Here is a 15,310-nt window from a genome sequence, read left to right on the forward strand (position 1 = left end):
ATTTCTATAGATGTAGTAATAGAATTTGAAGAAACAAACGATATAGCATTTACTATATGTAAATATGTACACGGAGACTCCTGAAAACTACAAAGAGAACCAGGTGTTTCGCAAGAATAAGCGTCTTCTGTTTCATTGACAACACCCGCCATATAATGTCACATTCTCAGGTGAAAAGATATGCAACAACGGAACAAAAATGTTTCTGTATTGTATGATGTGTTTGTGTATTGTATGATGTGTTTGTGTCTTGTATGATGTGTTTGTGTCTTGTATGATGTGTTTGTGTATTGTATGATGTGTTTGTGTCTTGTATGATGTGTTTGTGTATTGTATGATGTGTATGTGTATTGTGTGATGTGTTTGTGTATTGTATGATGTGTTTGTGTATTGTATGATGTGTTTGTGTATTGTGTGATGTGTTTGTGTATTGTATAATGTATTTGTGTATTGTATGATGTGTTTGTGTATTGTGTGATGTGTTTGTGTATTGTATAATGTATTTGTGTATTGTATGATGTGTTTGTGTATTGTATGATGTGTTTGTGTATTGTATGATGTGTTTGTGTATTGTGTGATGTGTTTGTGTATTGTATAATGTATTTGTGTATTGTATGATGTGTTTGTGTATTGTGTGATGTGTTTGTGTATTGTATAATGTATTTGTGTATTGTATGATGTGTTTGTGTATTGTATGATGTGTTTGTGTATTGTGTGATGTGTTTGTGTATTGTATAATGTATTTGTGTATTGTATGATGTGTTTGTGTATTGTGTGATGTGTTTGTGTATTGTATAATGTATTTGTGTATTGTATGATGTGTTTGTGTATTGTGTGATGTGTTTGTGTATTGTATAATGTATTTGTGTATTGTATGATGTGTTTCTGTATTGTTTGATGTGTTTGTGTATTGTTTGATGTGTTTGTGTATTGTTTGATGTGTTTGTGTATTGTATGATGTGTTTGTGTATTGTATGATGTGTTTGTGTATTGTATGATGTGTATGTGTCTTGTATGATGTGTTTGTGTATTGTATGATGTGTTTGAGTATTGTATGATGTGTTTGTGTATTGAATTATATGTTTGTGTATTGTATGATGTATTTGTGTATTGTATGATGTGTTTGAGTATTGTATGATGTGTTTGTGTATTGAATTATATGTTTGTGTATTGTGTGATGTGTTTGTGTATTGTATAATGTATTTGTGTATTGTATGATGTGTTTCTGTATTGTTTGATGTGTTTGTGTATTGTTTGATGTGTTTGTGTATTGTTTGATGTGTTTGTGTATTGTATGATGTGTTTGTGTATTGTTTGATGTGTTTGTGTATTGTATGATGTGTTTGTGTATTGTATGATGTGTTTGTGTATTGTATGATGTGTTTGTGTATTGTGTGATGTGTTTGTGTATTGTGTGATGTGTTTGTGTATTGTGTGATGTGTTTGTGTATTGTATGATGTGTTTGTGTATTGTGTGATGTGTTTGTGTATTGTATGATGTGTTTGTGTATTGTATGATGTATTTGTGTATTGTATGATGTGTTTGAGTATTGTATGATGTGTTTGTGTATTGAATTATATGTTTGTGTATTGTATGATGTGTTTGTGTATTGTATGATGTGTTTGTGTATTGTATGATGTGTTTGTGTATTGTATGACGTATTTGTGTATTGAATTATATGTTTGTGTATTGTATGATGTGTTTGTGTATTGAATTATATGTTTGTGTATTGTATGATGTGTTTGTGTATTGTATGATGTGTTTGAGTATTGTGTGATGTGTTTGTGTATTGTATGATGTATTTGTGTATTGTATGATGTGCTTATGTATTTTATGGTGTGACGAATCATTGCAGAGACTAAACAAAGCATACATATATAATAGCTACCAACATTTGGTATACATATCACCGATAAATTCCTAATGCTGCACGTGACTTCAATGAAATTGATATTGATATATCTGGTATCAATTGATTAAAATAAATGTCAACTTTTTATTTAAACTACGACACGACTCTAAAAGGTTCGGTAGTATTCGACACAAACAATTAACCCGGACTAACATTTTCAATGTTTGTATAACGTTGATATCTAAAAGCAAATTGATTGTAATCGTAACTTCAGTGTTTGGCATTTTTAGCGACTCATTCAAACCTAAGGACCAAATGAAAGTAATTTCGATGAATCTAACCCTTCCATTATTGGAAACTAACAATGGACCTATGTTTTGATATAAGGTTCCAATGTTTTAATCTAATCCCTAAAGAACAGAGGGAATTTTCATGTGTAAATTTAAGATTTTTGAAACACTTTTCAATTAAGATGTATTTCAGATTTGTATGATGTTTGCTGGTGAACACATAAAATTTATTTTAAAAGCAATCCACGTAGAGCTTCTTAATAGATATACAATGTTTAGATCAATGGGTTAAATGTCTAAATTAATTTATCATTAAACCAAAATTAAAACGTCAACAAACAATCAAACAATCAACAACAAAAAACAAAGAAAAAAAAACAAAAACAAAAACAAAAAACAAAGCAAAGACAAAAAACAAAAAAAACAAAGAAATAGATTTGACACAAACTCTAGCGTGTTTTACTTACCATGTTTTTGTCGCAAGTCAGCCACAAATCCAGCCACACTCACAGTACTGCTATCAAATATCACATAAAAGTCTTCAATATAGGTATTGATGACGTCACAGCCACACGGGTGCTGTTGTAGGCCCCTTAAGGACTGCAGAGTGTGGGATACTACTGTATAGCTGATCTTGAGATCACACAGGTTATTCAGTCACGACAAACATTTTTTTGTATATGACGGCTTCCGTCATGTCATTCCATTGATAGAATGAATTAAAGTCGGTTTGTTCTCAACAATGGTCCGATAATACGATACAGCTACACACGGTCAATGTGACTGTTCATTGTTATAGATGTGTAAATATACATCATACAATTCTTTAAAGGACTAGTCATTTAAAACAATGGCCAGAACGCATTGTCTTCCCAGTAATCACCGAGGCTTGTAGATTTTAACTCGAAGTAACCCGAATTGTAATTAAATTAAAGCTCATGAACAGTTGCGTAATATCAGCCCGAGTAAGGATTTGTGTAACTAAGAGATGGTAGGTTTGGGTGGTGCCTCAGAGGTGTTGGTGCCGGTAGGATGGGAATTGCGTTGTAGTACCACAGCTCTATATGTCTCCTGTCCTTTGTTTGATGGGGTAGAATATCTGATAAAGACAAGAACCAATTGTAACTCCCGAATACAATTAACTTAATAAACTGAAAATCCAACACCTGTGGTGGAAGTTTCTTCAATTGTGATTGAAAAAGCTATTTTACAGCTAGAAATTTCTAATGTTTTTATATTTGCTTTTAAATACGCCTACAGATTAAAAATATATTGTCTGGCTTTGAGGAGAAGTTATTGCTATTCTGTACAGGTTCGTTATACTGCCGCTGTTGTTCTTTGTTATTTTCACATTATATCTCATAAGGTATAAAAAAAAATATGATGCTTTATCAAAGATAAAATAATGTATAAAGAAATAAATATTATGCTTTATCAAAGATAAAATAATGTATAAAGAAATAAATATGATGCTTTATCAAAGATAAAATAATGTATAAAGAAATAAAGTCGATGCTTTATCAAAGATAATATAATGTATAAAGAAATAAATATGATGCTTTATCAAAGATAAAATAATGTATAAAGAAATAAATATGATGCTTTATCAAAGATAAAATAATGTATAAAGAAATAAATTCGATGCTTTATCAAAGATAAAATAATGTATAAAGAAATAAATATGATGCTTTATCAAAGATAAAATAATGTATAAAGAAATAAATTCGATGCTTTATCAAAGATAAAATAATGTATAAAGAAATAAATTCGATGCTTTATCAAAGATAAAATAATGTATAAAGAAATAAATTCGATGCTTTATCAAAGATAAAATAATGTATAAAGAAATAAATATGATGCTTTATCAAAGATAAAATAATGTATAAAGAAATAAATATGATGCTTTATCAAAGATAAAATAATGTATAAAGAAATAAATTCGATGCTTTATAAAAGATAATATAATGTATAAAGAAATAAATTCGATGCTTTATCAAAGATAAAATAATGTATAAAGAAATAAATATGATGCTTTATCAAAGATAAAATAATGTATAAAGAAATAAATTCGATGCTTTATCAAAGATGACATAAGGAACTTTAACATAAAAAGTAACTTTGGAAAGTGGAAAAGAAACATTTATCGAGCTGACAATGAAAACAACTGGACAAGAACGGAGAGTTAGTAAAACATCGGTATCCGTGTTGTGTAGCCAACGTTGTCTAAGCCCCTGGGGAATGTTTATCGTGTATTACACACAGAGCATACTTTCCGCATTAGGTGTTTGCACAACAAACCACACTCGATAAGATATAACATTGGATTAAAGGGGAATAACTCGTGTGAATTGACAAACAGTAAACAGTTCACAACTGTAGCGTACAGAAAATATGTTATAATTCAGTTAGAAATAATCTGCGGAAGTAAAACTTTGCTTCTCGAACAAAATTGCAACTACGGAACAGTCGTGTAGTTAAATGTTTAAGACTAAATACGCTACACACCTATGACTTTTACGTTAACTTTGCTAAAATGTACATTTTGTCAAATTCACACTTCACAGTATCATTATGTAACTTTAACTGGATAATATCTTAACCCGGGTAATTCAAGAAAGCAATAGTTTCCATGTCACCTTTTTATCTAAATGGCCTGGTTTCTTTACCAAACTGTCTCTACTCAGCATATTTCGCCTCCCACTCCCCCAACATGTAAAGATTATTATACATTTTTGATTGAGATATTATAAATGCGCGCTCTGAGAGCAATGCATACATTTGATGAGCTAAGTCATTTGACAAGTGATTCGTTTGACATTTCGCAAAGGACAAAATTTCTTTCGTTTGTTTAAAAATTCGACATGTCTATTTTATCATTTATCAGGGTGAATACGTATATTTCCTAGTTTTGGTATACATAGTACTATGTATATATAGTCTATGTTGCTGCAAGTTATGAAAGTTTATTTATCTGAAGGTATAATCATTTTCGATGGCGTACAAACAGGGCCATAAACTGCCGAAAAATTAGGAGTTTTTTTTCTGTTAATAAAACTGGAGTTCTTAATAAGTAACAATGTAATTAACATTACGTATTCATGAGGTTCACTATGTCCAGTTTTTTACGACTTAAAGATAAAATCTTGTCAGCTTTCTTCAGAAATTATCTGAAACTGCTCAATGTCATTTTATTCAAAATCACATCGCACTCGATATCTTTATTTTGAGTCTATCTATGATATGTAGTTTCTGATGAAGGGTGGACTGGAAATATCGAGTAAATTCGATTTGCATATTTAAATAGCTCATTTAAATATGTTGTCAAATTTAGACATAATGATGCTTAAAAGTCCCCGTATGAGACATAGACATGCCCACCATCTTCCCTAAGATGTATTTCTCATATAGGTTTCATGCAGTCGTAGGTGTTGAGTCGTTTGCATACACGGCGCTGTTCGAATTTCAGAATTTCATATACAAATAAAAAAAACAAACAAAAACGGACATTATCTTTTAAAAATCGTAAGATAAATAATTGAATATTAGAAAAACATTTATTGATAAGTAGATAACATTAAAACGGAATGTATTTTCGTGGAGTCACCGACAACTGTGTCTGTTGTGTCAAAATAGACCAGCTTGCATCTGCAAAGACAAAAGCATGACGTCATTATGTGTTTATTACTTTAGTTCATTTGTGACGTCACATTTTAGTTGCTAAGCTACTTAGCAATCGGCAATGGCGGAGATGATGAGTCTCTCCCCAAATATTAATATTCTATGTTGAATATTTGGCCTACCACAATGGATATCAAGTTATTACTGCTATTTGTGGTAATGCTGAGCACGATCCACCAAGGTCCTGCTGCTTATCGGGACCTCACGTGGTAAGTTTGGATGATTATTCTGGTGGTGATATGGCAATGAGTATATCGCTATGCTCAGATTTCGGTGAAGGTTGTGATTGTCGATGGTTCATTTTTTGCGGTTTACCAAAGTTACCACCAAGTTCATTGGAGTCATGAACAAACAAGATCGTTTTTCTCTTTATTTATTTATATATTTTCTTAATACTGATTTTTCGTGATTCCACTCCATCCTTGCGGAAAGTAAAACGAAAAAAAATTCAAATTGAAGATTCTCTACAGTAACATCAAACAGAGTTTTGAAGTAAACAATATGTTGTCCTTAAATCTTATTAGGTATTTCATCATCACGTTGTAACTTTATTTGTGTAGCGTGGAGTCCGAACCTGGACCTGTGAAAAGATTTTACCATTACATCGCCGCCAACGAAATCAAGAAAGTATGCCCAACGCCAGCCGATTTGATCTTAGTAAGGATTTTATACCCTAACTATTTGCTGTCAACACGATTCATGTCTTGATTATGATCTTAATGTTGTAAAACTATTTTTCATTGGTCCAAATATCCTAGGCCTTACCATAAGTTTGAAAAAATTGCTGTTAGGAAACATCGTCTTCCCTATTAATTTGTTTCAGTTATTGTCTTCAATACTTGAAATAGAACTAACAACAAACAAAACTCAAAACCCAAAATTTAAACAAGACAAAACAAAAAAGTCCCTCTAAAATAACACCCTTTATAGTGTTTGTATGTTTCGTTCATATGTACAAAGGAATTTGATACTTATAATATATTATTGTCAAGTCCCTGTGTTGCTATTTATGCGTTTCGTTTCATCCCCATTCCACAATTCACAAATCAGAAGTTTTGCTATCTAAGTGGGTAGAAAAACCTGTCTATTCCAGCCCAAACGTCTAGTACTTGCACCAATCTACGGAAGAATAATAAAATAAGCGTGTTTAATCTGTTCCAGAGAACCAGACACGAGGTGCTCTATACCCTTATGTGTGTACTCCTGACTCTGTTTTTGGGATATGCGCCGTCGCTTAAAAACCGAGCCAAAAAGGCATTGATGAGCACATTTTCAAAATTCAGAAAATGGAGAAAACGTAAGTTACATGGAATAATTCAAATTTCAGTTACTTCAGTTCAAATGTTCCGAAGGACCAATACGATTGCACCATAGCGCGGTGTCCATCGTTTCATCTTTACCTTCAGTTAGGGCGTCCTTGGAGAAGGGACACCTATTGACCATTGATGGTTGGTCTACCTCCTGGAGTCAGAGAAGCAGGGAAATAGCGAAGTCGCTTTGAAATCATTCTGTTCGGACGAAGGTGTTAGTACAAATTTAGTAAGAGGCATCCTTCGGTGAAAAGTGTTCATTTTTGTATAAATGATTGATCTGACCCCTTGGGCTGAGGGATCGAGTCGCTTAGGCGAAAAAACGCGATAGTTTTTCTCTTTTTTGTTTGTTTTTGTTTTTTTATGTGTGTTTTTGTGCAAGCCGAAATATTCAAGTGACGTTTGAAAATATGTTCTATCTCCGTACGCATATATCTGATTGTTCCTTTCCAATTGGATATCTGACTAATCAGATAAATCGTGGAATCCTACTATTTTGAAGGTGTATTTGAATATAACTTGTTTGTTTAGGTCCTTCACGCTGTCGTCACTGCGGAACTGTCCCATGTCAGACCAAACGGAGATCATTGTGGAAGCCCTCTGAATCCCGGAATAGGGACAAAGCCAATTTCGCCGAACGAGCAAAAGCAATGGAATTGTTCAGCTATGGACTTGAGTTATCCGTGGTGTTGACCAAAGAGCTTCCCCGGGATGACCTCTGTCACCAGTTTGAAGAGAAGCAGCTGGTGCTGTTTCCTCTTTGTATCCAGCGTCAACTATTGGTACCCATTGCCCCGCTAGGTAGGTTTTTTTAAAGTAATGATTGTAAGGTCTAATAATATTAATGTAATCATTTATTGTTGTGTTGGTCATTTAAAACTTTAGCTGTGCCTTTTGTAGTGACCAAATTTATTAGTTGTAGTTGTTTTGGTAATCAGTTGTAGATATAACTGGCAGCTAACCATTAGCGGTGCATATTGATATATCGCTTCAGGGATCTATTGATTAAGTCATACTGGTCAGTTTGAAAAAAGTTGCAGATCTTGACCACTCACAATATCTCCTGTGATGGTGGAATATGTTGTGTAATAAAAAAGATTGGAAATGTGTTTTATCATAATAGATTTATTGCTCTCACTTTCAAGACTTTTCTGTTACAATCTTTTCAATAAAGGAGATAGGAGGACGATTAAGGAAGATAAAGGAGATAGGATGAAGATAAAGAAGATAGGAGGAAGATAAAGGAAGATAAATGAGATAAGAGAAAGATAAAGAAAGATAAAGGAGATAGGAGGACGATAAAGTAGATAGGATGAAGATAAAGAAGATAGGAGGAAGATAAAGGAGACAGGAGGAAGATAAAGGAAGATAAAGGAGATAGAAGGAAGATAAAAGAGATAGGAGGACGATAAAGGAGATAGGAAGAAGATAAAGGAGATAGGAGGAAGATAAAGGAGATAGGAAGAAGATAAAGGAAGATAAAGGAGATAGGAGGAAGATAAAGGAGATAGGAAGAAGATAAAGGAGATAGGAGGAAGATAAAGGAAGATAAAGGAGATAGAAGGAAGATAAAGGAGATAGGAGGACGATAAAGGAAGATAAAGGAAATAGAAGGAAGATAAAGGAGATAGGAGGACGATAAAGGAGATAGGAAGAAGATAAAGGAAGATAAAGTAGATAGGATGAAGATAAAGAAGATAGGAGGAAGATAAAGGAGACAGGAGGAAGATAAAGGAAGATAAAGGAGATAGAAGGAAGATAAAGGAGATAGGAGGACGATAAAGGAGATAGGAAGAAGATAAAGGAGATAGGAGGAAGATAAAGGAGATAGGAAGAAGATAAAGGAGATAGGAGGAAGATAAAGGAAGATAAATGAGATAGGAAGAGGATTAAGGAGATAGCAGGACGATAAAGGAAGATAAAGGAGATAGGAGGACGATAGGAGGAAGAAAGATGAGATAGGAGGACGATAAAGGAGATAGGAGGAAGATGGAAGAAGATAAAGGAGATAGGAGAAAGATAAATGAAGATAAAGGAGACAGGAGGGAGATAAATGAAGATAAAGGAGACAGGAGGGAGATAAAAGAAGATAAAGGAGATAGGAGGAAGATAAAGGAGATAGGAGGAAGATATAGGAGATAGAAGGAAGATAAAGGAGATAGGATGAAGATAGAGGAGATAGAGGATGATAAAGGAGATAGGAGGAAGATAAAGGAGACAGGATGAAGATAGGAGGCAGAAAGAGGAGATAGGAGGAAGATAATGGAAGATGAAGGAGATAGGATGAAGACAGAGGAAGATAAAGGAGATAGGATGAAGATTGAGGAGATAGGAGGAAGATAAAGGAAGATAAATGAGATAGGAGGAAGGTATATGAAGGAGCATTGAAGATGTCGAGGGATAGATGGTCCATTCGCTCAGACCAAAGTCATTCACTTGTCACTAATTACATGCCCAGTTGTTTGTTTCATGGCTAGGTATATCAACCCGTGAACAGACAGGGTCATTTTTAAGGCAGGGTCTCCTAGTTGTGGCTGGAGTCTACTTCACTAAACAACATACAGAAAGCACGCCGCATTTCATCCAGAGCAATCGGAGTGAAGTGTCTGGTCCAAAATCAAAACCCTGACAACACAATAGTCCATTTCTCTGTTGTACTACTAAAACTGGAATACCCCGTTAAGTCTACCCATTGTTTAAACATATTTTATTGACAATGACATTGACAATAGGATTAGTCAGTAAGTTTTACCCATTACTCTACTTGATAATAAAAAAATCTTTGTAACGAGATTTAGAGATGGTTTCATCCATTCAGACCATATAGAACACATTATTATATTTATTTAATACCTAGACGTTGTTTCCGCTTGCTATGGAAGGGAGACAACTTAGGGCTTATATTACGTCCAACGACATATCTTTTATTTCCATCAGATGATGCTTTGTTAACCAATCAGTGACACTATTCTAATTATGGGGTATAATAATACACGTTCAACAGACGTTACTCACTGATTTTACCTTTTGAAACACATAAGAGACACTTCCTCATGAATTGTAACAAATTCCGTGTGTTGGATACTACCACATGGTATTACAAACTATGAATTTAAACAAAAAGAAAGACGACAATTTTCGTAGTTGATTAATGTATACAAGTTTTAATGATTCAACGCTTAACATATAAACATATATCCTTTTGATGGATATAAACAAACATGGAATGTATATATACAAGTGTGGTGCTCAGATCTTTTGCTACATTTGAATCTTCATTCATGCCAACAAACCAATCCATAATTAATATTTGGTATTTGTATGAAGCTTACATGGATGGATTTTATCAACTTGTGTCATAAAAGGGCGTTAATTACAGAATCAGAAAAGGCATTTGTTTTCCTATATTTCATAGCAAGCTTTCATTGAGATCATAATTACACTAAAATTTGCTTTATCTCAGCCATAGCCATGGTGTATGCAAAAATAGAATTGAAGCTAAAAGTTTACACGAAACAAATTATTCAGTCTGCCAATTTGTAGTGATATAATGAGATGATTTACGTGCACTAGCCAGCTATTTACTTCCTCATGCAATTACACATGTATTGCACACATTTACAGGAAAAGAAACGCATCATGTGTTAACACACATGAATTCTGAACACTACTTGAACAGTGCTGGATTTACATGATGTAGTTGCTATGTTTCTTGTACATTTGCGTACACTCTACCGCTTCCCCTCTCTTGCTGAAGGGTTTAATTCATAAATAATGTCACTTTTCTGTCCTTTGATCTTAAAACCCAGCATTTTCTAAGAAGACTGCATCAAAAGTCCTACCACATCTGAAAATGGAAAAATGACAAAATTAAAAAACACAAAAAACAAAACAGCTAGCTATTATAAAAATTAATTTGGAGACATCTAGTGATTTTGCTTTCAAACCCTGCCTATATGTTTTAAATTGGAATTCATCATAACATATCAGTAAATTATAATGTACCATCAAAGTTCCCATTCAGAAAGACCCATTATATTAGTGATATACACATATAGTAATGTCTGGAGAAATTTGGTTTCAGAAAAGATTTATTCTATAAATTCCACATTACTTCTAACTCTGAGAAACCGATATTACACTATACCTTCATAATTAAACTGCCCGTCGACTGTCAACTCAATTTCCCTGATAAGTTCATCCACTTCCTCATCCTTCAGGGGTTCCCCAAGGGTTGTGAGTACGTGACGTAGTTCTGATGCACTATTGTAGCCATTACCATCCTTGTCAAATATCCGGAAACAGTCACGAACCGATTCCGGAGTCTCGGTCAGTCCTGCATTTTTCTGTACAATTCTCTTGCATTCGTCCATATCAAATAATTTACCTCCCTTACCAGTAGCTGAAATCAAGAGACCATAATATTTGAAGATAACTTTTGAGTCCTATGATTTTTATTTCTTTTAAGAATGATATAAGACTTTCACATCAATATACTGATAAAAAATGAAGATAAACGCTGGGAATAAATTGACAAAAATGAATATTTCATTTTGGTACTACTGACAAAATTATAAGTTTAATTCTCAACTGCAAATCTTTCTTCAATGTGAAAAGATAAGATTATGAACTTGTATTTCATCAATGTCAATAAAGCCACAAAGACTGCATGCTACATTTATACTGAGAAAATATTGTTATTTTCAGGATTTTTTCAACACATTTGACATATGTTAGTGTACTGACGATGAGTTAATATGTCATGGCATAAGAAATGTATCATATATATATACACTGTACGTATTTGTAAATAAGAAAGTGAATATATATATGTTAAAAAAGATACATACATGGGTGAAAATGCAATGAAAATGATTAAAAATGACACATATTACATCACCTTGTTCAAAGAGATTATGAAAAGGAAATAAACAATTTGTATGGATTTTTTTACATTCACATTACAAAACCTACCACTGGCACCATACTCCTGTGCTATAGAGGCGATCTGTGCCTGCGTGGGACACAGTCCTATACTGCGCATGACGCTGCCTAATTCTATAATGTTTATCTTATGGTCATCATCTTTGTCCTGAATCAGAAAGGCCTCTCTCAACTCTGTAACATTTATCAAAACGTCAGTAGCATGTAGACAGGTTATATTTTCATGGGGCTCAATTTTCGTGATCAAAAAATCAACCAAAATAAATTCTCCACAATAATTAATGATTTCACAGTATGTTGAATGTGTAAGGTGCCCAGAAATTCTTCATCCAACAAAAAACACCAAACAAACAATCTAAACATCGAAATTCAAATTTCAACATCCCTTTTGAAAATGTTGCAAATCCATGTATTTGTATTTCACTGAAAAATAGAGTATAATATCTGACCATACATGGTTAAGATTTCCTTAATTATTTTCATTTGAATTAAGTCTATTATCCTATTAATTGAAAATATCATTTATGGCAAATATTCTTTCTTAAATTTTGTGGGAAAATAATCTAGTTTGTATCTTGCATCCTTACCGTTCATCATCTTGTCCATTCTTTGAGCCTTTAAAAAGAAAATTAAGTTTTATAGTAATTACAATTCATAACAAGATTTAAGAGTTACCTCCCTTCCATTACTTCACATCTTTGTACATCAACAATTTGTTTTTGACAAATTCATCACCGACATTTTCATATATATATACGTTTAGAAACTACAGGGCGTTTCGGATGAAACGTGTCTTACTTAACAATAGCTCATTTACAGAGATATCAAGCTATTTTTAGACATACCTGGTACATTCAATTAAGTAGGGTTGTCTAGATAGTCAACTGTTTTATAACAGAATATTGTATACATGAACACTGCATGCATTGTCAGCTGTACAGTATTGCTTTGTCAGCCTAATACACACAAAAACGAAATTTCAGAACTAGTTAATGCTAAATTATAGCACAGCTTTGTCAAAGTAGCCTGCCTTCCGGATCGCAAGTCAGTATCTGTCATTATTTATTTACAACATCAAGATTGATTTTTTTACAACTAAGCTTCCCGTAGCAGGCTGCTACAATGTCCTGTCGACATCTGTTTTTACACAAAATAACGAATACTGGCTAAATCACACGAAACATCAGTATATGACCTAATTCTGATCAGGACGAAAACATGACGGGAGTAAATTAGTAATTAGTCGGGCCGTGGCTATATTTTGTCGATACACATTAGAAAAGTAAATTTAGCTGCAATATATGTACAACCACAAAACCTGGCAACGTTATGACTTGGTATTGATCGTTCTATATGGGGCGTCCAGTATTTAAACACAAGAACATATCAAGGCGAGAAAAGATAGGACGGTCCAGGTAAACATGTATGCGTCAACCGGTTTGTGTTGCTCACCTGTATATCCGACCACACCTATACCTGTAATTACCTGTGTAGAGACTATTTTAGTACTTTCACCTCGAAATACTATAGGTAAAACACAATATATATAACCATATTCAATCCAATTTGTATTAAGAAACGAATCTTACCATGTCTGGTGAGTGTTGGTTTGAATGTGGAGAGCAACTGTATTCTAGTTCCGTCAGGTGTGTGTTGCACAGACTACCGCGCCAGTAGTGTGATTTAACCGGTGTAGGGGGAAACACCGTCCCAAGAACGCTTGACTAGGCGGGCGGTATTTTGAGGTCACCACAGTATCCAGCTGGTGTGCTGTGATATTCCTTGGGGCTTTTTGTTAACATATAATCAGTAGGACGACATTTAGAAAGATAAAAAGAAAATGAACTGTATGACTTGTCGCTAGAATTACAACATTTCATTTACGACAGTGAAGAGAGTGACGGGGAAAACTACCGGTGTGAATACCTGTTATACCCGTACAGAAAAGCACACAGAAGATGAAATTAGTGAGATCAATCATTTTTGTATGATAAAAAAGTTTTGAAATATTGGGAATTCGAAAAGTACAAGAAATATACTATGTGACACACCTAATCTCAATATAAACAAGATGCAATCACAATTTGTTAATTATCGGAACTCGTTAAATTCGTTATTGTCTGATTTTTAAAAATTTTATTTGTAATTTAGTGTCCAAATTTATGTCAATCGTTAACCTGGTTAGTAGTTTGGATAAGTCATGTTGATATGGAGACCTATTGCTACCCATGATGCATCATTCAAAATGACTACAGGACTCTCCCCCCCCCCCCCTCCCCCCCCTTTTTCTTTCTCTCGTCCTCCCTCTCCGCTTAATCCCATCCCTGGATGTTAAACACAGAATGTCAGGTACACTGTATACAGTAATAGGATTGAAAATATCAAAAATAGACTTTTAAAGTGCACGTATTCGTTTTCGGAATTTAGGCCATACATGAAGTAATAATATAATTTAAATATCATGCACGTATTTCAGAAAATACTAACAAGACTTGAATTACTTTTCATAGAAATTCTGAAACCTATTGAAACCTTAATTTAAACCAAAAAAAAGTTTCAGGTTGCTTTTAAAACACCAGATTGAAAATGTTATTATCCTTTTATATGCTTGCTTGATCCATTTATCAAAATTATTACAATTAAAATCGATCGAAATTATCACAATTAAACATTCCAAAACCTTTATGATTTCAAGGAACAAGAATTGTGTGCTTTTTTGTTTTGCCAAAAATACATATGTAAAACGAAGCCCTTTCACGTAACTATGCCTGAATGCTGACCAAGATGCAGTAAGCTCACGTGTTACCTATAAGTAACTTCACCAGATAAAGTTGATGGTCTGTGCCATTGACCTCTGTCATTTGACTACAATAGGTCTTTCTGATAACCTGTTATGTTTTTGGCATGTGAATACACGTGTCCGCCACAATGGACTACTTGTACAGCACACGGAGTATCGTATCAGATAAAACAGCATCACTTCAGAATGATAGCCCAATACTGTATTTTCTGAAGCAAGGCCGATGTATACCGTGCTTTAGGGACTGTTATCAGTGACCACCTATCGTCAAACACTACCTGTGACAATGTGTAATTTATTACAAGTTTGAATTTAAAATTAGACATTGTCAAAATAGAATGAAAGCATCGCCTTGCTTGAAAATTTAAATGTGTATTTGATAAAAATGAACAAAGGAAAAATGATAATGATGATACTAATTCGGGCTAACCTGTT

General features: G+C 33.6%; 1 protein-coding gene and 1 pseudogene across 1 annotated transcript; one reads left to right on the forward strand and one right to left on the reverse strand.

Annotated features, from left to right (window-relative positions):
* The first annotated feature begins 5,947 nt into the window (after positions 1 to 5,947).
* On the forward strand, positions 5,948 to 7,932 carry LOC132543494 (uncharacterized; annotated as a pseudogene).
* Positions 7,933 to 10,275: 2,343 nt separating this feature from the next.
* On the reverse strand, positions 10,276 to 13,852 carry LOC132543499 (neo-calmodulin-like). Its single transcript, XM_060207007.1, has 5 exons — positions 13,665 to 13,852; positions 12,663 to 12,690; positions 12,106 to 12,249; positions 11,279 to 11,533; positions 10,276 to 10,978 (listed from the first exon to the last, which is right to left on the reverse strand). The coding sequence occupies exons 1-5, from the start codon at positions 13,665 to 13,667 to the stop codon at positions 10,947 to 10,949; spliced, it is 462 nt and encodes a 153-aa protein (XP_060062990.1). The 5' UTR covers positions 13,668 to 13,852; the 3' UTR covers positions 10,276 to 10,946.
* Between the last annotated feature and the right edge of the window lie 1,458 nt (positions 13,853 to 15,310).

Source organism: Ylistrum balloti, unplaced genomic scaffold (genome assembly GCF_031769215.1).
Source record: "Ylistrum balloti isolate Yb309-2 unplaced genomic scaffold, AGI_CSIRO_Ybal_v1 Utg369758, whole genome shotgun sequence".
In the NCBI taxonomy this organism is placed as follows: Eukaryota; Metazoa; Mollusca; class Bivalvia; order Pectinida; family Pectinidae; genus Ylistrum; species Ylistrum balloti.

Bases quoted from the DNA above. Each gene is read 5' to 3' on its own strand.
- LOC132543499 (XM_060207007.1), bottom strand. The intron at 12,250-12,662 runs GTAAGGATGCAA...TAAATGTTACAG, and splicing joins AATGGACAAGATGATGAACG to AGTTGAGAGAGGCCTTTCTG. The intron at 10,979-11,278 runs GTATAGTGTAAT...TTCCATTTTCAG, and splicing joins CGGGCAGTTTAATTATGAAG to ATGTGGTAGGACTTTTGATG.